The 26,762-nt window shown below is 39.9% G+C and overlaps 2 protein-coding genes and 1 non-coding gene across 7 annotated transcripts in view; 2 read left to right on the forward strand and 1 right to left on the reverse strand.

The window, feature by feature from the left end:
• The window catches only part of LOC147302187 (N-chimaerin), a 29,318-nt gene extending 10,888 nt beyond the window's left edge, over positions 1–18,430 (reverse strand). Inside the window, exons 1-7 of one of the 3 annotated variants that reach the window (XM_086282564.1) lie at positions 18,306–18,430; positions 17,877–17,968; positions 12,063–12,101; positions 11,885–11,940; positions 4,913–4,944; positions 4,643–4,756; positions 955–1,081 (exon numbers count right to left, since the gene is read on the reverse strand). In XM_086282564.1, the coding sequence (XP_086138690.1) occupies positions 955–1,081; positions 4,643–4,756; positions 4,913–4,944; positions 11,885–11,940; positions 12,063–12,101; positions 17,877–17,895 (387 nt within the window). In that variant the 5' untranslated portion in view covers positions 17,896–17,968; positions 18,306–18,430. Of the gene's footprint in view, positions 1–954; positions 1,082–4,642; positions 4,757–4,912; positions 4,945–11,884; positions 11,941–12,062; positions 12,102–17,876; positions 17,969–18,103; positions 18,282–18,305 lie in introns of those variants that run through there. The other 2 variants (XM_086282565.1, XM_086282566.1) reach the window with 2 other exon arrangements.
• A 236-nt stretch (positions 18,431–18,666) lies between these two features.
• trnai-aau (transfer RNA isoleucine (anticodon AAU)) lies at positions 18,667–18,740 on the forward strand. Its single transcript has one exon. It is a non-coding gene; the product is annotated as a tRNA-Ile (tRNA).
• Positions 18,741–19,226: 486 nt separating this feature from the next.
• The window catches only part of LOC147302189 (FERM, ARHGEF and pleckstrin domain-containing protein 1-like), a 69,467-nt gene continuing 61,931 nt past the window's right edge, over positions 19,227–26,762 (forward strand). For all 3 annotated transcript variants that reach the window (XM_086284370.1, XM_086284373.1, XM_086284372.1), the window contains exon 1: positions 19,227–19,473. The gene's annotated coding sequence lies outside the window, so the exon portion shown is untranslated. The remainder of the gene's footprint in view (positions 19,474–26,762) is intronic.

Genomic DNA, 26,762 nt, shown 5'->3' on the forward strand with positions numbered 1-26,762 from the left:
CAACCCTATAAAAAGTACATTTGCGCAATGACTGAAACTAGCGCTACTAACTAACAATGGCTCATCAGATCAGTTTCATGATCGTTGATATGCAAATTCTCATGATCACTGATCAATGACCATGAGTTCCATTCACAGAGAGTTGGGGAATGGCTGCAATCACAGCATTTTAAAATGATGAAAGATATACTTATAGGCCCCCTCCTTGATTCAGAGTAGGTGTTTCCCTTTTCACGGAAACGGCCTCCTTGACTCCCCACTCAAACTAACGTTTCTCCCTGTCCAGGATGTGTACAACTTCATCACTGAAAGACTGGCCACTGGTCTCTAGTTGGAAACAGACTGGAGACTCGTGGCCGAATGAGACAGCTCTTCTGGACTGTGCCATCTGCTTAGCTAGAGGTTGTTTGATTTAACTGTCAATGTGATCGTCATTACAATCTGCATATCAATGTATCAATGATCATAAAACTGATCTGACGGCCCATTGTTAGTCAGTGTTTACTAGTTGCTAATTTGGGTCATTATGCAAATATACCATTTATAAGGTTGGGTTGGTCAAGGTTGTTCAGTTGAGACTGAATAAGACAGTTGAATGAATAATGACGCGTTTTTCCCACTCACAATACATCCAGATGAACAGAGTCAGCTTTCTGGGATTTCTTTACCAGGATGACTGAGCATGCATCAAGGCATTTCAATTTTCCTTCTGTCTTTGTGACTTTTTAAGGAATTTAAGTGTTCACATGATCATGAAAGTGATTAAATATGTCTCAAACTGATGGATTTACACCTGTCAAAGACAGTAAAACTTTTTTGAGAAATGTTGCCATTCTGACAAATACCCATCCATAATTCATACTGAGGCATCACAGGCTTTTATGTCTCTCTGCTGAACAGGACTGCTATAAATAAGGAAAGCAGGAGGAAGGACAGATCAATGCAAAAACGCACCTTTGTCTCGATATAGAGTGTGATGAGGCCATCTGTGACGAGGTCATGGATGGACTCAAACCTTTTTTCCCCAACAAAGTGTTTCCCGTCATGGTAGAGACGGAAGTTTCTTGTCTGGTTCCCAAACCTGCAGATAAAAGAAATGAGCAAATTTTGTTATTCGGTATTTTGAAAGTCAAAATTTATGTTAAATCTTTTCCTTGAATTTTTTTTCAATTAATGCATCCTCAGGGTCTGACTCAAACCTTGACAAATTTTGATAAGAGAGGGCCTATAAAATAGCAATAACCTTGTATCTGCCAGTCTTTGTAAGTCGAGGGTCAAAAACTGAGGTTATCTGCAAAACATGTCGTTACTCTCTCCAATTTAAAATCCTGTAGCTTTGCTTTCCGCTAACACGGAGCCAGAAAAGAGTGGCACAAACTCTAATCGACACACAGACTTTGAACTGGGCCACCACACGTGCGCTGTTATTTCTTCCTCAGCGGATCACAATGAGATTAAAGCAGCACTGTTAAATCATTAACCCAAAATCCAACCTTTCTTTTTTCTACCACTCAGACTGGGACTCAAGTTTATGAAAGGGTATTTATGGAAGGTAATTATAACCACAGGGGTAAGGAGGGACAGTAAATGACTGAGAACAGTTGCGCAGGTGAAAAAAAAAAAAATGCCACAGCTATGAATAGACCGAACTGACCCAAAACTAAATTCAAATTAAGCCATGCACCCATTTAAAAGTGTGACACCTACTCTGAGAAAATGATAGCTCACAGTCAAGTAAAACTAACAGCGAAGTGTGGGCAGCCGGGTAAACTGACAGAAAACAAGAAACAAGCCTTACTGTTAACAGGCTTACTCTCACTCTTTCACAAGCCTTGCTGTGAGGAAACATGTGCACGTAAAGTTGAGCTCCTCTGAGCTGTTTAAAGGTTGACTGCAGAGATAAATCCTCACACCTTACAGCACCTGAACACAATTAGACAAGCTTTAAAAAGCAGCATGCACTGTCACACAAATGTGTGCTTGTACAGACAGAAAGGTGTAGCCTTGGTAGTTAATATCATATTCTGTGTCTGTATTTCTTCTCACTCTGGCACTGGATACTGTATCAATATAGTTTACACTATGCTTTGAGATGGGAATAGGGCCGATAAGGGGGAAAGGCCTTGAAAACACTGTCACAACATATATCAAAATGTAAATATTTGATCATAATACTCTAGTTCTATCATGGATATCTGATAGCTATAAATATTGTAGAACTGCAGATGGCTAATAGCTAGTAGCTAAACTTTATATAAACACAGAGCTAAGGCAGTCAAATGATGGAAGTTTTGAGGTTACAGCTTTTCCTTTCAGTAAATTTGATCATGTAGAGATTCTGGTTGGTACTAGAGCTATGATTTATGTATCGCACTGCAATTGTGTCCCTTTGCATATCTGCGTACAGAGAGGGGGTTTTTTTTCAACCAACAGAACTGTGCTCACATGCAGTCCATAAAATTAAACCATAAACCATAAAATATCTCCTTTATGGTTCAATTTATACTCCATCCATCCATTCTCTTCTATTATCCAATCCTCTCAACAGGAAATTTGAGTATTAAAAAAAATAACAAGACGGAACAGTCGACCGACATAAAGTATTCTGCACATTGTGCAAGAAGGAATTTTCTTTTCACCGAAGCACTTCCAGCTTAAAATATCACATTGACACGAAGCATACGTTAGTCGGGGATGCTGCTAGGACCTTGGCTAACGCGTCACCCAGCTTGCGACAAACCACTCACGGAGCATCGGGGACTGAGTAAGTCTACCTCAGAAATACTGACTGACACAATTGCCAAGTGGATTGCAACAAACTGCAGACCTATTAATATCGTTGAGAACAAGCGCTTTACATAGCTTTGGTTCCTCGTTTCAAGGACTTGAAGTGCCTCTCCAAGAGTGACAGAGAGAGTGGATAAATGTTTACAGAGTTTTTTGTTAACATGAATGTTTAAGATGTTCAATAAACATGTTAAGTGCATATATTTTCCCATTTTTCTGGGGTCTGTTTTTATCATGCAAAATGAAATGTGATTAATATTGAATAAAAATGAATGATATTTAATCATGATTAATCAAAATGAATCCACAGTAACCCTGTGGCGAATTAGATTAAACATTTTACTTGTTTGACAGCACTAATATATATTATATATTAGTGCAGTAGTTCCCAAACTCTTTTTGCTAGCCACCCCCCCCCCCCCCCCCCTTTGCTTTACAAGAAAAATGTTTTTCACGTCGCGCTGTGCGCCACGTTATTGTTTACATGAGATGAATTGCAGAATGGCAGATAGAAACAAAATACTGTTAATCTGATTATCTTCAGGTTTTACATGCTTACATATACACACACAGTTACTGTCCCTCCATTTAGAAAGGCAGAGGCGTCACGGTGTGATTATTTTACCTGTAGTTTTTTTTTTTTTTTTTTTTTTTCACTGTGTAATAATATTCAACATTGCTATCAGTACATTTTTCAAAAAATGCCTCTCTGTGCAAAATGGGTTTAAACACATAAACAGCTGTGGGATCCTGTTTGTCTGTGATTTGAACCGGGGGAACAAATCATGGCAGGATCAGCCTGATATTATTTGTATCCCACTGTAACTTTACTGTATAAAGAGCTAACATCTCCAAAATGTCAGGAGTAGTTAGTCATTACAACAAGTGTTTGTGAACTAAAAATCAAGAATGTGGGATACTGTTTGTCCTTGATTTGAAGGTTTTCCCTTCATGTTCCCATTCCATCCAGTATTTAAGTCTGATGTCATTAGCTATGTCTGGGCCCAAACTACGCTGCAGGTCCCAAAGTCAAGCGCTCACTGCACCATCACTGAGAGTTGAAAACTGTCTAAATTCTTTCATCTGTAATAAAATGATCAGTGTGACTTAACGGAGTTAGAAGTTACCAGGGAGTTAGCTTGCTAGTTTCCATCTAAATATAATATAGCATGTTCTGACTGAGAGAAAAGGTAAAACTTACAGCTCTGCTATCACTTCCAACATAAATGGAGACAGAAAACTAAACAGCAGTGACTTTTGCAGGGTTACTGAAATTGGGATAGCTGGTATGTGTTAGCTAATGATGTGCTACGTAATCGCTACCGACACACCTATGTTAGCATAATATAAACAGTGAAGCTGGAGGACAAACGCTAACTTTTTTCCACTCAATAGAAGTTAATGTGAGGGTTCCCGATGGTTAGGGACAAATGCAATTGCATGGCAGGATGTTGTAAAAGGACCAAACTTCAGTCAGGAGAACAAGTGAGAAAATCCATCCATAATACAAGGTTAGTCATTAATATACTGCTGCATTGCCTGGGCTGTAGTTACATCATAAGGTTTTAAAAACTGAGCTTTAAAATTAGCGGTAATAAAAACCGAAAGAGGCTGACAGTGATCACTGACTGTTTTAGGTGCTTGTAGATTAAATAAAACAAGATGCAAAGCATTAAAACATGTTAAAAACACAACAGCCTTATTAAACGCATAGTAGTTTGGGCCCAGTAGCAGGATCCATCCCGTCATCACTTAAAGACAATGCTCTTACTCCAGAATGCTCTTCTCGGTTTTTTTGAAAAATCTAGTGTTGCCAATAAGCTCATGTTTGTTCTGTCTCCCCAAACTAGCATACCTTAGAGCCAGTGTGTAAGTGCCTGGCTGCCTCTGACTCTCTCTGATGAGGTAGCTGCCCTCTGCCTGACTCAGTAACTGGTCAGCCTCTTCTCTTGAGATCATCCCATGGAACCTGGATGCAAAAATAGCTAAATGTAAGCTTATTTGATAAACTGAAGAATCTAATGAAGAAAAATCCACATACCAATTGAAAATAATCCTCATTGTTTATAATGTAATGACACAAAGTGCTTAACACAATCTACTACTACAGAGAAAGCCAACTTACTCTCTGCCATAGTATTTAGGTCGGTTTTCCACCTGTAGGGGAGAGAAATGGTGATTGTTAAATAAACAAAAAATTAAAATAATCTCACAATACAGTGTGTAAAATGCTTTAACACTACACAAGTTGTGTGCTCTTGCTCAAAGAGCATGTAACATTTTCAGCATTTGAATGTAAGCCTCACTTAACACTCAGCTGTGTGTGTGTATGAGTGAGAGTTTGTGAGTGTGTGGGCATCAAGAAAATTGCATGAGTCAGATAAAAAGCAGAGCATCGTGTTATTCTCAGCAAAACTGCTGTTGAGCCAATAAATCAGCAAGGGCCTAACAAACAATGGTAAATAATAAGTTAAATGCCCTATGTCTGTGTGTGTGTGTGTGTGTGTGTGTGTGTGTGTGTGTGTGTGTGTGTGTGTGTGTGTGTGTGGGGGGTGGTCTCAAACACCATAAGATGTAGATAAGGAGCAATCAGGGAATGGAAATCGAGCACTTGTACATGGAGTCACGATGGAAACAAGTTTTTATTTTTAGAAGAAATTGGAGCACAAACTAAATGCCTACTGACTCTAATGCAAAAGTGGTCAAGTTGGTAAAATCCCGAGGGGGGGCAGAATTAGTCTAGCTGTTGAGGAGAGAGGAGACATGCGATCTCTGCTGTCTGCCATGCACGTGCACCTCTGGACAGCGTCCAGATCTGCTCTGAGGCCTGTCAGTAAACCATGCATGCAATGGACATACTGTTGAGTGCAAGCTTGGGGGGGAAAGAAGCAAAAAGAAGCTTATCTTCAGTCTTTTCAAAGTTTTTGAATGAAATGATGAAATAAAAGGGCACAGAGGGAAATGGAAAGATTTTTTTCACAATGTGTCAGACAGGGCGTGGAAGCAAACACATGAAATTAAAAAAATAGTGGATCTGAATATATGTCGGTACCAGCATTTACAGAGGCCAATGAAAAAAGCTAAATAAAGATACTGCATGCTTGCTCACCAGAGGGCACTCTACAACTTACCGACATGTTTGGAACACCACAAACACAAAAACTAGCTGATCTGAACAGAGTCAGGCAAAAATAAATAAAAAATAAATAACAAATGTTAGGGAAATATGTTGTGTGTGCCTGAAAGGAAACTTAAAAAAAAAATTCAGCCAAAATATCAGACTTTTCACTAAATATTGGTGTCGGTGTCAGTATCAGTCTTTATTGGTCGGCTCTACTTTGAGCTAGGCTAAGACTCACCTCTGTTAAAACTCTTCATGCAAATCTAACCAGAACATTTTGAGTATTTCTGCTAATAGGCAAACTGAACCAAGGTAGTAATGATGTCACTAAATGCAGCTAAAGGTATGTATTTGCAAGTTGTATGTAGTCCACTCTGTGAGCCAAAGGTTCAGACTTTGCTATACACTTTTCTACTCTTGGATATCTGTGTGGTATCACTAAAAAGGGGATGGGACTAATATGGTCAGCACAGGCACACATATTTGCCTGTGAGCACAGAAGTAACACCCACCAACCTTCTGTTTAAAAGGTGCAACCAATCAGAACAAAGCTGGCCAAAAGGGAGAAGGAAGGGTCTTAACCCTTTAAGACCTACCATAGAACCAAGCCCGCCAGAGCTTATATTATATTTTTACATGCTGTAGGGCCAATTTTGGAAGCATTTCAAGTTGATATACATCAATACAACCATTATATCCCAAATTTTAATAATATGTCTGCATTAAGTGCATAGTAATTATATAAATTGCAAAAAAGTGCAATAAAGTACAAAAAAATGTAAAATCGTTTTTGTTTTTTTAACATATATTTCTATTTAGAGAAATTTAAGAGGCTTATCCCTCAAAACTGTAAATACAAAAAATTTTCACAAAATAGTTTCCCACCACAGGAAATTTATTTTGAGTGTCTTCATAGTTTTATTTTTGAAATACACCAATTTTTATATACTGCAGGAAAAACGAAAATAAATATTATAATGCAAATTTGCAAAAAAAGCAGCATATGCATCAAAATAAACTATTTCCAGCAGTGCAATATGAGTCCTAAGCATCCCAGAAAAGACACAGAAAGTCATAAAGTCAAACATAACTTTTAAAAACACCAGTATAGGCTCATAAGGCCCTGATAGTAAAAAACTACATTTCCGCAAAATGACCTCACTTCCGGTTTTGGGCAGGAAATGGAGGACATGCGATAGTTCGCGCTGATGGACGTAGGAAGTGTTACAAACAGCTGATCGGATCGGCAAAGCGTGTTTCTGGAATATTATGTTTTTGTTGCTGCAAGTGCTTTTTATGGAGTTTTTGCAAAGATATATGTGGAAGGAAACCGTGACCGAGGACAAGCTGATAGCATAAGATGTAAGTACAACTCCTCTGGTTTCATATGCAAAAAAAATTATTGCGCTAGCTTACGTGGTTCCGGTTCTACAGGTATTTAAAAATAGTTACGCAAAACGGAGCGTGCTGCTCTGACCGGCTTTAAAGGGTTAAAACGGCTCATTTCTGAAAAATGTGAATTGAAGGTCACCAAGGCCCAATTTAAGATTCCAACAATAAAAATATGGAGATGGGAATTACCACAATAGATAACCTTTAAGGAAGAAAAGATAAAATATTACAGTAAAATTATACTTTATGGTCCCAATATGACATTTCTCTTCACAATTTATGTGGTCAAATCACCTTATAATATTTTTAATTTATGGCAAAAATAATTACCTTCCTCACACTCAGAATGTGAGGAAGGTAACTGGCAATACAATAATACAAGAGCAAAAAGAACAAGAGTAACTATGCTTCATGGAAAAGAAGTGATAAAAGACCAACAAGACCAAACATCATCGTCATCTGAAACAACTGCTAAATTAACCCTTCAGTTAATATCAACAGGAAAGCAGCTTTAACATGAAATCAATACTGAATGTTTAAAATATCAGTTATTGCACAGATGAGTACATTTTAAACTATTATGTGAACCAACTTGTCTAGAAAGTCTGAATCCGCTAAACCATGCCAGAAAATTTTAAACCATGATCACAGATTTACTGAAAATCTTTGAACTGTTCAGCCTATCCACATATTAAATTTCTGATACTATATTTCAGAAACATGTGGCTAGTAAATGTTTGTGATTATTATATGACCTTTTTCCTTCAGAGAGGTGTTGTTATGTTTTATCCACTCAAAAAACCTGGTCAAGAACAGAGTTTTTCATGGCACTACTCTTGCCTCTGTGCCCTTTAAAGCAAAGTCAAATCAATAAACCTACAAATGTTTTCAACACCAAGTCACTTAAATGCACTGCAGGCTGTGTTTGCTTCTTTAATGTTGTGTAATTGATTGTTTGATTGCACTGCTTTAAAAAATGTTATTGCCATAGCAGTAACACAGCGTAACCTCCGGTCCTCCAGCTAAAGGACACACACACTCTCTTTGTCTCCTTTGCACCACTGTTATGCACCACAAATTGTACCAAAAGTACCAGCAGCAGATAAGTGCTTATTGGTGCATCATTAAATCACATACGGCTGCACACCCAGGAGACAAAGTGGGGCTGCTGGTGGGGGGGGGTTCTGCTTGCTTCAAATAGGTCAGCGGTGACTACCAAACCAAGGCCAGGGCATCAGACACAACAGCTGCTCATTTTGCATACGCACGCACGCATGCACGCACGCACGCGCACACACACACACACACACACACACACACACACACACACACACACACACACACACACACAGAGCCTACTATCCTCCCATCATACCCTAAGATGACTGTCTTTACACGCAAAAACCAGATGTACAACCCCCCCATCCATCTTTATTAATCCCCCTTGGATTTCTCCAACCCATGCTGAGCAGATGTGCTGCTGCGTGGCATTTAGTGGACATCAGCATCATGCCAAACCACCTGCGTGCCCTGGGCTAGGACAAAACCTCTTCTCAATAAACTACTCCACCACTAACTAAGACATAAACACACTTCAGTTTGCTGTAATAATTAAATAAAGCTGTTACAAGTGAATTCGTTTGTGGGAATAACTGGATATTTCCTTAGTACTTTAACAAGTGAAGCACCAAGCCTGCATTTTCAGAGGATGAGGATCAGCTGGAACACGACGCTAAGAGGTTTTTTCATGTCCTTTGTGTAGCTCTGGATTAGTGTAGCGTGTGACCTTTAGCACAACATAATTTCTGATCTCTCCCATCTATCCTGTTATGCCTGTTCCTCTGCTAACGAAGCAGAACAGCTTTGAGTACGGCAGGGACAGAGTGTGAAAAATCCTGTTAGATTGCCTTAATAATACCAAAGCTAAACATAATAAGAGCATGATATAGTGCCGGCTGACAACTTTAGATTAAAGACAGCTTGACAAATGTCGCCCCTGAAAAAAACTGAGAGGTGAAGTGCAGCAGAAAAAACAATCAGCCTTGGTACAAGCTGAGTCAGCAGTCTCTTTGAGGAGACAAACATGCTTACTCCAGACTTGATCTACACCAATAAGGTTTCTGTTGTTGGTTATTATCACACTCAACTGTCATTAAAACCAAGAACAGAAACTATGCTGATGCTAGAGATTCAGGGTAAAGGGGTCTCAAACTTACAGCTGAAGTCCTTTGCACGATTTCAGTAGATTTCACTTGAAAAATCCATAATGACACATGCCCATACGCTCTAAAACTTTTAACAGAACAGCGGGTTCTTACCAAAGCATGGAAAGAAGCAGTTTTCTGAAGTAAGAGCAAGTACAACAAGTACACATGTAGACTTCATCACCTGCTTCACATGCTATATACATGCAGAACCACAAGATGTCACGCTGGAGCTCAGCTGCTTCCAGTGGACTGCAGCCCAGCTCATTGCTAAATTCCCCCCAGGTGTCCTAAGAGCCAAAGCCTGGCCCCATAATTAAGCCCATGTAGTATGTCATTTATCGGAAGCCTGTTTCAGTTAAGTGCTATCGCATCAGCTGCACGAAGAACACCAATACAACTAGAGCAAGCTATATCCAACACTCACACTGTAGCATACACTGAACTTGACTAGATTTGTTGTGATAGCAGGTCAGAGGGCAAGCATGAAATGAAGTATGAGGCATGGACTGTAACTTTACCTGTCTACTGTCGTGGCACTGTTCAGCTTGCAGCAGGTCACTATTGCAAAACAATGATTACAGCAACCAGCTGCAGACCAGCATATTGGGGTCTGAGACAGTACGACTATGTGACAAAAGACTCAGGAGGCACAGATAAACAATCATCAAGGAGCTCCACAAAAGCGAATCGGTCAAAGCGCTAGCAGAAAAATACAAGACAGGAAGGGATATGGATAGCACAAAGTACTGGGCTTTAATATACATGGATGGCCTGCCCAAGTAAAGTCTATGTGTAGGAAACACTGTCCCAACATCACAATATGGGTCTGTCCGCGCTCTGTTTCACCATGTTTGTGTATCTACTAGAGATGGCACGATACCACTTTTTTATGTCCAATACCGATACCGATATCATAAATTTGGATATCTGCCGATACCGATATGAATCCGATATAGTGTATTTTTTAATCAATAAAACAGTTTTTTTAATATCTTGCTGCTTTTTGTATAAGTTCATACTCAAGTTAAAAAAAAAAACAACAAAAAAAAAAAACACTAAAACTATTCTGTTATACCTGTATGCAAAAAATACACTGCACCAAAAATATTTCATAGTTCAGCAATACTGATCAATCTAATAAACTTAAACCTACTCCATCCTCCCTATTCTGGTATTTTAAAGAGTACTTAGCAGAAATATTAAGCAACCTAACTAACAACAGCTTATCAAGCTTAAACGTGCTGCTGTTGTTCAGCCGCTGGTTTCCTCTTTCTGGCGCGAAGTGAGCAATAAACAAACAAGAGAGACGGACTTGTAACAGAAAAGCCGATCAGCTGATCATTGATCAGTTTCATGATTGAAGTAGCAGCAGCAGAGGGAGAGATAGAGAAGCAGTCGCTCCATATATCGGTTGTTAAGCTTAACTCTGGAATGCTTTACAAACATTCAGAGATGAACTTACACACTTGCTTTACTTCTCTCTGGGATAACTTCCTCGGAGATGAAATGCCGGATTGCTAGTGAGGCTAGAAATACACACAGCCGCTCTATCACGTGAACCGTACTGCTGCTACGTGCTACGGTTATGAGCCGAGTTACGCCATGTCGCAAGTTTTGTGAGGTGCTTTTTTGATATTTAATGGATCAGATTACATTTTTTTTTTCATTTCTCTCCGATATCCGATCCAGTAATTTACGTCAGTATCGGACCGATACCGATACGTAATATCAGATTGGTCCATCTCTAGTATCTACTCTGTGGCACTTAGAATATATGCACAGATATGCAGAAACAGACACACAAACGCAGAAAAGAATAAAGTTTTTTTTTTTTCTTTTGGTGAACTGGCTGAACGTTTAGTTTAGAATTTAGTTAGTGCTCCTACCTGACTCACTTTTGTGTTCTTTATAAACTTTGGGGGCGACCAACATGCTAACATGGACACAATGCTGGACCACTTACCAAAACAAGCATAGGGAATGGATTTAAATAGTTATCAAATAGTTTTCTGCTGCTAACATTCAAAATCTCACTTGCAGAAACCTTAACTTTTAAAGAAGCAAAGGTTTATCCAGATAAAGGGATTGAGAAACATCACCACAAAATACTGCAAGTGAAAAATGCAATAAAATTGACAACTATGGTCCAAGTGTGACTGTCTTGTTGAGCTGACCGTAGAAAACATGTTAGAGAAGAAAAACTACTTTTGCATTTGAAGACGAGTTCAATGAGGATAAGAATTTGAGCAAAGCCTCGTGTGTATCTAGCAGATCTATTTATGTTTTTTCACTGCAACATCACACAGATAAAAAGCGGATTTCAAAATATGAGACGTGCTAGAATGTGCTGGTTGATAATAAGGACATGTGCTCTCACCTCAGAGGTGCAGGTGACTCTGCGTGGGTGAGGTGCCTCCTGCTGGAGCTGATACACTGTGACGGGAAAGAGGCCATGTTATAAAATCATCAAACAATCATTGAAAACAAAGAAGACAAAATATTTAGGTATGTTTGAAAAAAACAAACAAACAAACAAAAGGTATATTGATACTTACAGTAGGATTTCCACACTGGTGGCCTGTATTCATCATGATCTGAGGACACAGAAAGCTCTCATTTAATTCCTTTGATGCAGCACCCCCATGTGGAGAAAACATGACAGTGACGCAACAGCTCTGTGTCTAAATTTTAATTTTAATTCATTAAACATATAACTGCATCAGAATGCGGATGTATTGATCAAGTCATTATCTCTTTGACATTAGACCAGCGTAAAGAAAGGGGAAGCTTAATGTACAGACAAAAATCAAATGTTTTACAATCACATCAGGGAAGAGCATTACGATTTTAGGGCACTCACATGAATTTCACAGCTAAGCCTTGAAATTGCTGAAGCAAACAAGCCAAACAAACACAGAAATCTACGCTCCAACACTGACAGCATGACTGCTTTATTTTCTAGTCTGTATGCAATTACCTTGGGACATCAGAGTGATGGATTAAGTTTTTTCCACAGCAGAAACCACACAGAGCATAATTGGCGACTAAGTGGCTTAATGAATAAATCTACTCCGTGAAGCATAAAATGCTGTGAAAGATTCATTTATACCGTGGTTGCTTTTAAATGAGCTGTGCAGTGTTTATCTTTGTTACCCTCACACTAGCTTTTACTGTCAGCTCCCCTCCCTTCCTCAGGCCGTGTGAAATTAATTGTAGATGGATATCAACATCATGGCAGTGTTCCCCTGTAGTTTTATTCGGTTGTAACACACCATAAACAACACTGACAGTAGTATTAGCGAATGTGATTAAAACTAGAGATGGACCGATCCGATATTACGTATCGGTCGGATATCGGAGGGAAATATAAAATGTAATCTGATCCATTAAATATCAAAAAAGCACCTCACAAAACTTGCGACATGGCGTAACTCGGCTCATAACCGTAGCACGTAGCAGCAGTACGGGTCACGTGATAGAGCGGCTGTGTGTATTTGTAGCCTCGCTACCAAACCAGCATTTCATCTCCGAGGAAGTTATCCCAGAAAGAAGTAAAGCAAGTGTGTAAGTTCATCTCTGAATGTTTGTAAAGCATTCCAGAGTTAAGCTTAACAACCGATATATGGAGCGACTGCTTCTCTATCTCTCCCTCTGCTGCTGCTACTTCAATCATGAAACTGATCAATGATCAGCTGATCGGCTTTTCTGTCGCGAGTCCGTCTCTCTTGTTTGTTTATTGCTCACTTCGCGCCAGAAAGAGGAAACCAGCGGCTGAACAACAGCAGCACGTTTAAGCTTGATCAGCTGTTGTTAGAATTTATTTAATATTACTTTCTACACCAGGATCCTTTTCTACGTAGCTGACGGCTGGTAACTGTGCAGGGGCGGATCTAGCAAAGTTTAGCCAGGGGGGCCGATAGGGCACGAACAGGGAAAAGGGGGCACAAAGACATATTTTTCTTTCTTATTCTCATTTAAAATGTCTGGCTTTTAATAAATAATTATCTGAATCTTACATCCAAAGTTTTAATCTGATGTAAAATGTATAGAAGTCCATTACTGTATATAGTAACTATTAAGTCTAATATACCCTAGTAAGCTATAGTACTTCATCATCTGTGCAGTCTGCAATTTTGTTGAAGAAAGATGTTGAATCTATTTAATTATTCTTGAAAAATAACTGATTTCTGTGCATTTTTTTTTCACACTGCATCAAATTATAGTTTTTTACGTCAATTAAGCATCATGAGGTGGAGGGTGGGTGGTTCCCTATTTTTTTTTTTTTTTTTTTTTGCTGGGAGTTTTAGAATCCTATTAGTTAGGTTGCTTACTCTTTAAAATACCAGAATAGGGAGGATGGAGCAAGTTTAAGTTTATTAGATTGATCAGTTTTGCTGAACTATGAAATATTTTGGGTGCAGTGCATTTTTTGCATACAGGTATAACAGAATAGCTTTAGTGTTTTGTTTTGTTTTTAACTTGAGTATGAACTTATACAAAAAGCAAGATATTAAAAAAAACAGTTTTATTGATTAAAAAACACACTATATCGGATTCATATCGGTATCGGCCGATATCCAAATTTATGATATCGGTATCGGACATAAAAAAGTGGTATCGTGCCATCTCTAATTAAAACCGAAACACTTTTGGCCCCAGGCGCTGGTGTGGAGTCTGGGTGAACTCTTGCGGAGCTGCTGAGCACTTCTACTCAAAGACACCCATTGTGGCGCCTGTAAAATCCCAAGGTACACATTTAAATTATGCACTTTACATCTATTGCATGTGTTGTTACTGCAATGACCTCAATTCCCAACAGAAATGAGATTTAACACTTCCACTTGTACTGGAACAAAGTGAGTCTTGTTACATAAGCATGACAAAGGCATCATCGGTCACTACGACATGCTGTTTACTTTATCCTTTATGTGCCGTAAAGCATAAAACAGGTTGTTAAAGAGGAATCAGTCACGTAGTTGCAATGAATGATGTCTTGCTTCTTTGTACTTCATTATACTGCAGTTTCTATTCGCTTTGTTTATATCTTATTCTGCTCTGAGTTTGGCATTTTGTGTATATTCACAGCACTGAGCAAAGGTTTTGAGTTACTCCTCATCTTTTCATCTGGTGTCCAGGATTTCTGAAGCTTTTTCAAAGTTTTCCTTTGGACACTGGCTGCTTCTTCACTCTTTTTTAGTCCTGTCCTTGTGTCTCACTTGAGTTAGCATATAAAAACATCCTCGCATACACCAAGGCGAAAAGATGCAGGAAGAAGAAAATCTTACGAACCTACACTTTCTACAAATAAATATTTTATAAGGTTATTTACAGTAGCAGAATGCCTATATGCATACATGTAAATGTACCTATACATTTACACATAACCACAAAAACATACAGACAACTCCAAAGCAAAACAAAAAAAAATAAGCATAGCAATTTTGAACTGAGTTACTGGCCATTGTATACAAACCATTAAAGATATAGCTTATCTGACTCATGCTGTGAAAAGTGAGATGTGATTTATAAAGTGTCATGTTCACAGTGCTATGTAAAGCTTGTTTTTGATGATTCCATAGTTAGTAATGCTTAAATTAGCTAGCTTTGTTTCAAAGCACTCTGAGAAAAGTAGTTTTCTCGTTTGCTCAGCAAAACTGTCTTATATCACATAACTTCTGCAGTATAGCAGGTAATATTTCACATATTGCTTTGAACAGTCAATTAGATTGTATGTACAAAAAGAGTGGAAATAAACATATCAAAAATATCGTTTGTGAAAATAATTAAGAAATCCTACACTGAACATCTAACAAAAACTAAATTAAAATACTTAAAGTGGACCCCTATTTTGTGTCACATATATAGGGTTACAGCTTCTACAGAGTTTCAAATTATGAGGTCAGTATGTGTACAGTAATCCCTGTGAGCCAAAGGCTCAGGGTTTGGACTGCTCTGAACACAGTGTTTGAGCTTTTCGGCTGATGTGTGATGTCAGTGAGAGGAGATACCTGCTGTTTTTGAACAACAGCCAATAGCAGAAAGTTAGCTTAAAGTGGAGAGTTTTAGATAGCTGTTCAGGTCCTGTGTGAAGGCAAATCATAAGATGAATTAAGCTTATTTTAAACATTAGGCCATGCAAAGCTACTTTAGCAGAATCCAAGACCAAAAATTTGAAACTGGAAATCAGTACAAAAGGTCCTCTTTAACCCAGGCCTCGAAAATATATTTTTGTCAGCATCTGGCCAATTCAGAAATGTATTCCGTCTTCCATCTTCTTTGCATGGGTAAAACTAACAGTCCGCTTCCTGTCCTTGTGTACAGAGGCCACTCTACAAGCCTTATCTATTCAACACTTGTCGTCTCGGTATCCTGTCTTCAAAATAACTCCAAATCCTCCCCGGGCAATCGTCTCACCCTCCTTTTCTTGAGGTAACACAGGCTCAAAGATACACAAACTAACAAGAACCCAGACAAAACACACGGACTGTTCACACTCCCGGCATCTGCAACAACAAATGGGCACTTTTCCTCCTTCATAACACATGTAAGAAACACTTGGCCCTTTGCTACATTCAGAAAATAAGGGTTACAGTAAATTGCCTCGTATATTTACATTAAAAAAGCAAACTTTAAAATACAACGGGTTGCTAAAGATTAAACGCTTATGACCTCTTAACAAAGTCACATTTCAAATACGAGCTGTTAGCGGATTGTCTGATGTCCTGAAAGGAATGAAAAATAAAATAAAATAAAGTGAAACCACTGATGGCTATGATATTATATATCATATCATTAAAATACTATCAATATGTAGAGCTAGTTGCAACACTGAGAGCTTGGCTGTTTATTACAGCTGCCAGGGGCACATCAGCAATATAATATAATATAATATAATATAATATAACCAGCTCGCACTGGAACGGTTCGCAGCCGAGTGTGAAGCAGCGGGAATGAGGATCAGCACCTCCAAATCCGAGGCCATGGTTCTCAGCCGGAAAAGGGTGGAGTGCCCACTCCGGGTCGGGGATGAGTTCCTGCCCCAAGTGGAGGAGTTCAAGTATCTCGGGGTCTTGTTCGCGAGTGATGGGAGAAGGGAGCCGGAGATCGACAGACGGATTGGGGCTGCGGCTGCAGTAATGCGGACGTTGCACCGGTCCGTCATGGTGAAGAGGGAGCTGAGTGTAAAAGCGAAGCTCTCAATTTACCGGTCGATCTACGTCCCTACCCTCACCTATGGCCACGAGCTGTGGGTAGTGACCGAAAGAACGAGATCGCGGATACAAGCGGCAGAAATGAGCTTCCTCGGAAGGGTGGCTGGCCTCTCCCTTAGAGATAGGGTGAGAAGTTCGGCCATCCGGGAGGGGCTCAGAGTAGAGCAGCTGCTGCTCCACATCGAAAGGAGCCAGCTGAGGTGGTTCGGGCATCTGACAAGGATGCCCCCTGGGCGCCTCCTGGGTGAGGTGTTCCAGGCATGTCCCACCGGGAGGAGGCCCCGGGGCAGACCCAGGACACGCTGGAGAGATTATATCTCTCGGCTGGCCTGGGAACGCCTTGGTATTCCCCCGGACAAGCTGGAGGAGGTGGCTGGGGAGAGGGAGGTCTGGGCCTCTTTGCTTAGGCTGCTGCCCCCGCGACCCGACCCCGGACAAAGCGGATGACGATGGATGGATGGATGGATGGATGGATAATATAATATAATATATATGTATATAAAAACCACTGAACGATGACTTTTACTTTTGAAGGAAATTTTACTTATAATGGGAATACTTATCTACACCGATTCAATTCAATTTTATTTATATAGCGCCAAATCACAACAACAGTCGCCTCAGATTTGACATATTTATATTGCACATATTATGTGAGTCATAATAAAAATGAATAAAGAAAAAGAAAAAAAGAAGATGAGAAAGACGAACATGAGGAGCCTGTAGAGAATTTACAGAGCTTGTCTTGGAAAAGCAAAATATATTTGGCACAACAGTGCATTCAGATCATACTTTTGATTGCAAAAGATGGTAGACAGTACATCTTGTTAAAAAAACAACAACCCAAAAACCAAACCATAATTAAAAACAAAGTGTCCTGGAGTCCATAAGAGATGCTATAAAGAATTATAACTGCAAACTGAACCACTTATGGCTATAATGCAATACTAGTTTTCCTTATTTAAAGGATCTGGATTTTTCTTCATTAAATCAAGTCTACTATTTGAAACTTCTGTGAATACGACCACTGACCACTTTTCATTTTTAAACAACATGTTTAAACAACAGATTGGAAGTTAATCATAAACAAATTAACACACCATTCTTAAATCCATAAGACATTCCAGGGACAATCGTGTACTGTGAGATGCTGCTTACCAAAGACATTTAGGGCCATCTTGATTCTAAGATAATAATGATGATGAACAATTAGGCAACAGATCCAAATTTCCACCCTCTCAGTTTAAATCCTGAAAGAGAAGAGGACACAAGCGGAACAAGGTGAGAGTGCAGCCGCAGCTGGAGGTGAGCTACCCGGGTCAGAGTAAAACCAGCTGAGTAATCAGCCACAATAACAGATAACCACGGTATATAAGAAAGCTAACGTTAGCGGATTCACTTTAGTTGGTAGGCTGTCCTGGAGGATAAGGCGGCGCTGGTGGACCCTTTTCTTTTAAAGTTACACTGTGAAGACAAAGCATTTGCTTCGTAGCAAAATAAAAGTGCAACAAACACGGCTCCCAACAATGTGAGAACACACGCTGGTTTTAGTAGCCCAAAGGTTAGCCAATAAGACGTGGTACTCACATCCCCATTCTACATTATAGTCGCCATCTTGCTGGGTCACGTGATCAGTCTCACCCTCTCTCCCTCTCGCTTTCTCTCTCTCTGTCGCTCTCTCGCTCTCTCGTAACTATGGCAACAGACCTGGCTGATGCTGCTTCGTGGCAAAGAAAGACGTCGTCGATGTGGGGCTGAGGTTTTCTTTTCGCCTCGTAGAATTAGTATTTGCTTTTATTGGTTGTCGTGGAATGCGACAAGTGCAATGAAAAAGTGAAAGAGAGAACCAACCACAAGAATATGAGCTTGTTCAACCAATTTATACCGTTTTCGTGAGCAGTACATATGGCACACATATAAAAACAGTTGTTCTGCCGGAAAGCCTCGTGGCCGGTTAGCTCAGTTGGTTAGAGCGTGGTGCTAATAACGCCAAGGTCGCGGGTTCGATCCCCGTACGGGCCATTTCCAGCTTTTGTTTTTTTTTTTTCCCCCAAAAAACCCCCTTTGATTTTAATTATAACAAATCATTTTTTCAACCTAATAAAAAAAAGAATGTAAACCATCGCTGTTAGGTGAAATGATAGAAAAAACTCAAAAATTAAAGTGAAAAATTTGTATGAAGTCTCCATTGTGTTGTAGTCCTTACTAGTAGTTGTGTAATTCTGTAATTTCCCATTACCCATTGTGTAATTTTGGATTATCTTCAATATTGATATAAAATTCAAATGTTTTAATCTAAGCAATGTTTACTTTACTCCTATTATATTCTGATATAGTCTGTTTTCTGGGGCCTGAATAATTTGAATCTCTATTAAGTTAAATAGGCTGTAAAGTGCTCATTGTGAGAAACAAACCAATGGCCAACACCTTACTCAGGCCGTGCGATGGCGCTGCTGAGCCGCCCAAGTTGCATTTTCTCTCCCTGACACCACCACCACCAGTGCCGGGGCGCACGGAGCGCTGGAGGCGGTGTGTGTTGCTCTTTATTGTTCCAGTAGAAAGCTCAGTGCGCGGCTTCCCACATTTGTCTGAATGGCTGCCGCGGACAAACCACGTCCCACCTGAGAGGGAGCGGTTCAGCTGCAAGCAAGAGGAGCACCGCGTTCAAAACTTACAGCGTGGATTTTACCATCTGCGGTGGACATAAAAAGCTCTCACGGACGCACATTCAGTGGATCCTGGAGGAAGAGGGGGGGTAAGGAAACCGTGCCATCCGGATTGTGAAGCGAGCTTAAACGCAGTGTTTCTGGTATTCCTCGCACAGTAGGTGCAGATTCAGACACCTTTACTGCATTATGTAGACCAGTTTCTAGGAATAGGACTCGTTGCTTTTTTAAAATGCAACAGTGGGTTAAGCGCGATGAGTCCGATATCTTAAGTCTAAGCTCGCTTCGATTGCAGCCACCAGTCTGTTCGTTTTCCTAATCGGCTGAGCTTTAGGAGGTCCAGCAGAGCTTCTGTTACTGTAAGCTTAAAGATAGACGAGGATATGCTCCTCCGATTACTGCTACATAAAACTTCAAGATTATTATAGTTTTAACACTTTAATCTTGAATATTTTCCACTTTATTAGTAATTCCAGTATTTTGTATTAATAATGCCACACACACATGCACACACCAGCTCAGTCCCTGGACTGTGAGCAGGTTGCCTTGGCCTACTGACATCTTTGCCCTGGGCTAAAGGATTACTCTGCTAACCCACATTGTAGGGTTCTCTCTGCCAACTGTACTCTGTACTGTATGAGTACGTCTCTAAATGTGGCTCGTCGAAGTGTGCGTGCGCGTGCGTGCGCGTGCACCTAACAAAGCTGCTAGTTGATCTTTGGTGTTCTCAGAGACAATCCCCCTTTCACAGTGTGCACCTTTTAGGTGTCACAATCAGCTGGTAAACAAATCCCCTCCCTTTATTGATTTCTGAGAGACACATACTCTTCTTGGACCCCCTCCATCTTTCAGCATGAGGTCACAGGGTCAGCATCCATGATCAACAATGGTTGGGTGCTCAGGTGGAAATGCTGCCTGTTTGGTTTTGCAATCAGTATGACATGGTATTGATTGCCACGTGGTGTTGATGTTGCACTCCATTTCTTGCCCACACATACACACACAATACAATCTCTCCTGAGGGCAGTAGAGCAGCTTAATGGCTCAGCAGGTGGATGGTGTCACCTTGGTGGAGTCAAGCCCAGCCACTGATCTGTCAAGGAGCGCAGGTGTAGCGGGCTCGCTGTGTCATAGCCTTGATCTCACCCTCGCCAATGCTTGTCGGCTTGGGTGTCATTTTTCACTCGACTCATGTAGAATACACAGAGTGAAAATGTACACAACAAACAACACTGTCAGGTAATGGATCCCCTTTAGTGTTCATTGGCTTAGTGCATGTATTAGTTTTATTGTGTGAGTTTCGGGGGTGGGGTTAGGGGTGGGTGTAAATATATGGGACATAATCTGGAAGCAAGATCCACTTGCTTAGCTGTTTCCACACCTTCCCACCATATGTCGCTACTCAGGATGCCCTCACCAGAACACACAGGGATTTTTTTTTTCTGCACAAAACAATGCTCAGTATGCACCTTCCGACTGACCTACTGACTGATAGTTGCGTGCATGTGTAGTCACCAAAAGATGGACATAGCAACATAACATCAGCCACTGTTTTTTAAGCCTTAAAAATGTTCCCAGTGCTAGTTATTTGGAGCTTTTTTTGGAACTGAATTAACAGCTAGCTCTAAATAGCTCTGTTATCAAGATGCATCTGTAGAGTTTAAGGGCATGTCATACAGACACAATATCTGTTAAGCATCAGCTCTAACCAACACTGATGCGCAGACTTCATGAACTAGGGGTAACACACAAAAAGCCATGTCATTTGTCAAATATTTGTCATTCATTAAAAAAAGAGCTTCTGACATGATGGAGAAGTATCAGTGATCAGTGACTCCAGTTCAGTTTCTTGGGCTTATTTTTTAACAATATATTCCTTACAGTTTTTGTGAAAGATTTATGTTGCTTGTAATTCTGTAAATTCAACAATTTTAACATTGAAGTTGGAGGTTCTGATCCAAGAAAATCCTGATACAGTGGTATGCGAACAGCTAAGTAGGGAATAATTCAAACATATTTACCACTAGAGCCTATGTCTCAAGTACTTGGAAAGAAGGCAAATAGAGTTCTTTTGGTATGTGAACATGTTTTCATGTTCACATACCAAAGTAAAGAAGCCTCTTGGAAGAAAGAGGCTTCTTTAGTTCTATAACAACCTATGGAGAGTCCCTGGTATATAACCCTTAGTTTTCACATCCAATGGTTCTTTTACTCTGATTCAAATCAGTTGATGAGTTTGTAAACTTGTAGCTTTTCCCTGTAATTTGACTTCTTTTTACACAGAGTAGAATCCAAGTGAACTAAAATGCATCACAGTCAAAGGAGCTTGCAAAGAAAAGCGTCTGGACTTCTTTAAGTTACTTGAAGACGTTTCACCTCTCATCCGAGAAGCTTCTTCAGTTCTAAGGTCAAATGGTGGAGAGTCCCAGATATAAACCTAGTGGGAGTAACCCCCCACAGAGGGACAAAAGGACCCCCTGATGATCCTCTAATCGCCTTAGCCAAGGTGTGAAACTGGGTGTGGGTCCCAATCAGCCAGAGTTTCGGGTGAGTTCATTGTGAAACCTGGCCCCACCTTATCATGCGAATTCCTGAGATGACCTGGATGACTGAGAACCTTCACAGACATAAAATGCATCACTACAAACCAGATGAGAATGTTATTGGCCATATGTGTCCGGAGAGGGGAGCAACAAAAGTAAATGCAGGGAAAGGGTCCTGTGTTGATCTCCTATTAGAGAACATGTAGAATTTACATTTTCATTTGACTGCGAGTTGCTAGCCTATACATACCTTTCCACTTCTATAGTACCTTGCTGCATCCCAGAATGCAAAGCATACGTGGCTATGGGAAATTTTTCTGTAGCTCAAACTTACAACGTATTAGAGATGGACCGATCCGATATTACGTATCGGTATCGGTCCGATACTGACCTAAATTACTGGATCGGATATCGGAGAAAAATAAAAAATGTAATCCGATCCATTAAATATCACGAAAGCACCTCACAAAACTTGCAACACGCTGTAACTCACCTCAGAACATTAGCACGTCGGAGCAGTATGCATCACGTGATAGAGCGGCTGTGGCATGCGGGACCTGTCGGTGGTCTGGATAGCATGTGGAGCTTCGCTAGCAACCCGGCATTTCATCTCCGACAAAGTTATCCCCGAGAGAAGTAAAGCAAGTGTGTAAGTCCATCTCTGAATGTTTGTAAAGCATTCCTGCGTTAAACTTAACGAGCGACTGCCTCTTCTTGCTGCTACTTCAATCGTGAAACTGCTTAAATGATCAGCTGATCGGCTTTTCTGTCGCGAGTCCGTGTCTCTTGTTTGCTTTTGGCCCACTTTGCACCAGACAGAGGAAACTAGCGGCTGAACAACAGCAGCACGTTTAAGCTTGATCAGCTGTTGTTAGAATTTATTTATTATTACTTTCTACTCCAGGATCTTTTTCTACGTCCGCTGGTAACTGTGCAGGGGCGGATCTAGCAAAGTTTAGCCAGGGGGGCCGATAGGGCATTAACAGGGAAAAGGGGGCACAAAGACATACTTTTCTTTCTTATTCTCATTTAAAATGTCTAGCTTTTAATTATTTAATATTTATCTGAATCTTACACCCAAAGTTTTAATCTGATGTAAAATGTATAGAAGTCCATTATTGTATATAGTAACTGTTAAGTCTAATATACCCTAGTAAGCTATAGTACTTTTTCCTTTGGGAAGGTACCATCTGTGCAGTCTGCAATTTTGTTGAAGAAAGATGTTGAATCTATTTAATATTTCTTGAAAAATAATTGATTTCTGTGTATTTTTTTTCACACTGCATCAAATTAAGGTTGATTACGTCGATTAAGCATCATGAGGTGGAGCGTGAAGGGTGGTTCCCTATTTTTTATTTATTTATTTTTGTTGTTGCTGGGAGTTGGAACCCTATTAGTTAGGTTGCTTAATATTTATGCTAAGTACTCTTTAAAATACCAGAATAGGGAGGATGGTGTAGGTTTAAGTTTATTAGATTGATCAGTATTGCTGAACTATGAAATATTTTTTTTTGCATACAGGTATAACAGAATAGCTTTAGTGTAGTTGTTGTTTTAAACTTGAGTATGAACTTATACAAAATGCAGCAAGATATTTAAAAAACAGTTTTGTTGATTAAAAAACACTATATCGGATTCATATCGGTATCGGCAGATATCCAAATTTATGATATCGGTATCGGTATCGGACATAAAAAAGTGGTATCGTGCCATCTCTACAACGTATACCTGGTATTTGATTCTGATTGAGGTGTGATCACATTCACACCATAAATGAACCGCTTTGGAATGGGTTACAGTCTGAATTTGAATTTTGGAGACTTTAGCTATGTTCCAATAACCTTGGAAGTCAGAACTCTAGAATGACTTCACTTCCTAGCTAGTGTGTTCCAACAGTAAAGTCAGAAAAGCAAGAAAATCAGGATTTGTTTTGGTTTTTAGCATTGTAGAGCCATTCATGTATGACTAGCTATACAGCATATTTGTTTGTCGGAACTTAAAAACACGCCTGTGGCACACGCATGGATAGAGCCTAGTCAGTGCTCTGCATATGGCTTGTTTAGCGAGTCATGAATATACAACGGCGGCAGTCCAGATTAAAAATTTTACAGTTTTACTGCTTGTACATTAACTGCTGCCATCTTGTATTATTCATTCTTGATTGTTGGGGTTGCTTTGACTTTCTGAGTAGGAAATTCAAGTTAAGGGGGCATTCCAGATTAAACTGGGAACTCAGAAATTTTGATTTCTGACTTGATCTGGAACTCAGCATTAGTCCCACCCTACCATCATGTCTGCTATTCTGGTCATATGATTCAAGGTTTGAGTGGGGCTAAATCACCTGTGAAAGGGATCCCAGGACTGCACTGTAGCACGCTGATTGCTGGTGAGCTACCACAGAGGTGGTCAAAGTCAAAGTCCTTCTATGAGCAAGTCTGGTATCATGGGCATCTTAGTAACGCCTCTGGGCCATTATTTTGGCGGTTACTTTGAAGCACTATCTAAATGAGCTTTCATTTAAGTTACCACAGGAAATCAAAACTACTTGTGTAGTTTTGATTGCTGACGTTATCCACCAAATAAGGTTTTATAAATCCTTTCTCATGGATCTTTGAGGGCCATATCGCTCTCTTGCTATCTCTGGTATTGGACATATGTGTTATGCCACTAGCAGGATATCTGTAATATCCTGATATAACTGTGATAGGAAAAAGTAACTGAGGCCAGAGATTATGTGCTAGTTAGTCTTTTAAATTTGTGTGGGCAGTACTTCCATGAATATTTTCAGGTTTGGGACTGTTTGTCAAACAAAGACGTTTAAAGATTTCCACAGACATTTCAAGGAATGTGTAACACTTTTTTTCCCCGGCATGCATATTCTAATTTTTTTATAAATTACATTATGATCAAATGATTGTGTTATGACTATGCTGATCCAACCTTATGAGGTGAGGCAAGTGGGTCCTTACTATTTGTAAATGTTTGTATTATTCAGAGTTTTTCTGAGAATATTACCCCAGCTCTACCGTGTTACTTTCTCTCTACAGTGGCCCTGACACAGTGCTGTTTAAATATGACTGCAAAGCTCCCTTCATTAGCCTAGCAGTGCACCTGTGTTAGTTTCATCTTGTGATCAGTGATCCTTTTTCACAGCACAGTTTCTGCTGCTCCTTTTGTCAATAATTTAGCTTTTTTTTTAACCAGCACACTCATCAGTCTGTGTACAGACTTCCAGCTTCTTGCATCTCATTTGGCCTTGACATTTTAACCAAACTGCTGATTGCTAGACCTGTTTCACAGCCGACTGACTCTCCCCATTGTGCAAGCTTACACAGATTATGTAATGTCAGACTTCTCACTTCAAAAATGACAAAGCGTTATCTAATTTTTTAACAGATTGGGGTCAGAGTTGGTAATCCTTTGTATGAAAACGATCTGAATCAAATTGGTAACTTTTCTCCCTGTATGACATAAGGCTGTCTCTCATGCACTTGCAATCACATCCGATTCTCTTAGCTTGGCTTCCCTCTGGCAAACTCTTGGGAAACTTTCAGCTAGTTCAAAGCCTGGTTGAGAGGCCTAGGTCCCCCTGAGTTAAAGCCCCACTGCTGGAAGCTCCCACAGTAGCTTCCTTTGTGCCTGCATGAGCAGCTTGCTCTGTATTCCTCTCTTGCACAACAAAACTCCATGTATAATTCTCCCAGGCTCTAAAGAGGAGATGATGAAATCCCAGCTTCCAAATTCCCTCTTTCTAGATTTAATTGGTGGTGAATTTGATTGTCAGTTTAACATGTAGTGTGTTATTATCAAGGTTCCGATTTCTTTTATGATGGTGAAGTCATTGAAATCATTCATGGAAGAATCTGTATTATTTTTATTTTAGTTCCCAGTAGATTCCTTATGTGAGCTTTTCTTTAAAAGACTGAAGACATGCAGACAACAAATCAGCTCTGCTGCCTGCAGAATATCAGCTGGGCAATTGATACGTCATTGTCAGTGAATTATTAGAGCTATAAAACTGGTTTTTGACTTGGGTAATACAGGGAGCTTTAAGTTTGTAGTTTTAAAATATGTAACATTGTTTTGTCAAGCAGGACAGTGGCATGTAAGTTTTACTATAGCTTAAAGGAAGGTGTTGGTCACTGTCTCAGTGCTTCCAGCCGTTACAGCTACCAGTGAACAACTGCATGGCACTTTCATTTCATTGCAGAAGTGGTTGACAGAAACAAAGGAGTGTTCCCACTGGTGTAATGAGTAACTTGAATGTCAGATCCCTTTTTATTGTCAGGTCACTTCCTTGGTACGTCTCCAGTTTCAGGTTTTGTGACTGAGGTGTAGAGAAGCAGTAACCTGTGTGTTCATGTGAAGGGATTACTAAGGATGGTGCTGTTTTTTTGTTTTTCTTTTCTATTGCAGTGTGGTGTTATTAGCCTGGTTATTTCTGTGGGGAAAAAAAATCACCTCAACTGTTCTGGGGTCAATTTTGAAATAAAGGTTTGATAAGGTTTGAATGATCATGAAAGAATTAAGACAGATGTCGAAGTTTGTTTATTTTGACCAACAGTTCAAAATGTTAAGATGTGGCAGCCAAAGTAGGAAGTGCCACTAACTGTAGTTCCTCTAGTGCCCATTTGAGGCCGTTTCCAAAAGTGGGTCAATCCCCATAGGGTCCCATGTTAAAATACCGGCTTTACAGAATACAGCAACTAATACAGCCCTCTACAACCAACTTATCCCTTTGTTACATCTGTGCGAAGTCTAAGTTTTCTTATAACTCAGCTGTTGAAGCTTAAAGTTTGGGGCCTTTCTGCTTTGACTGACAGGAACCATAATAG

This window comes from Aulonocara sp. 'chitande type north' Nkhata Bay, linkage group LG23 (assembly GCF_057382095.1).
Source record: "Aulonocara sp. 'chitande type north' Nkhata Bay isolate Kocher_YH1m ecotype deep benthic linkage group LG23, A_spYH_male_GT1.1, whole genome shotgun sequence".
Taxonomy (NCBI): domain Eukaryota; kingdom Metazoa; phylum Chordata; class Actinopteri; order Cichliformes; family Cichlidae; genus Aulonocara; species Aulonocara sp. 'chitande type north' Nkhata Bay.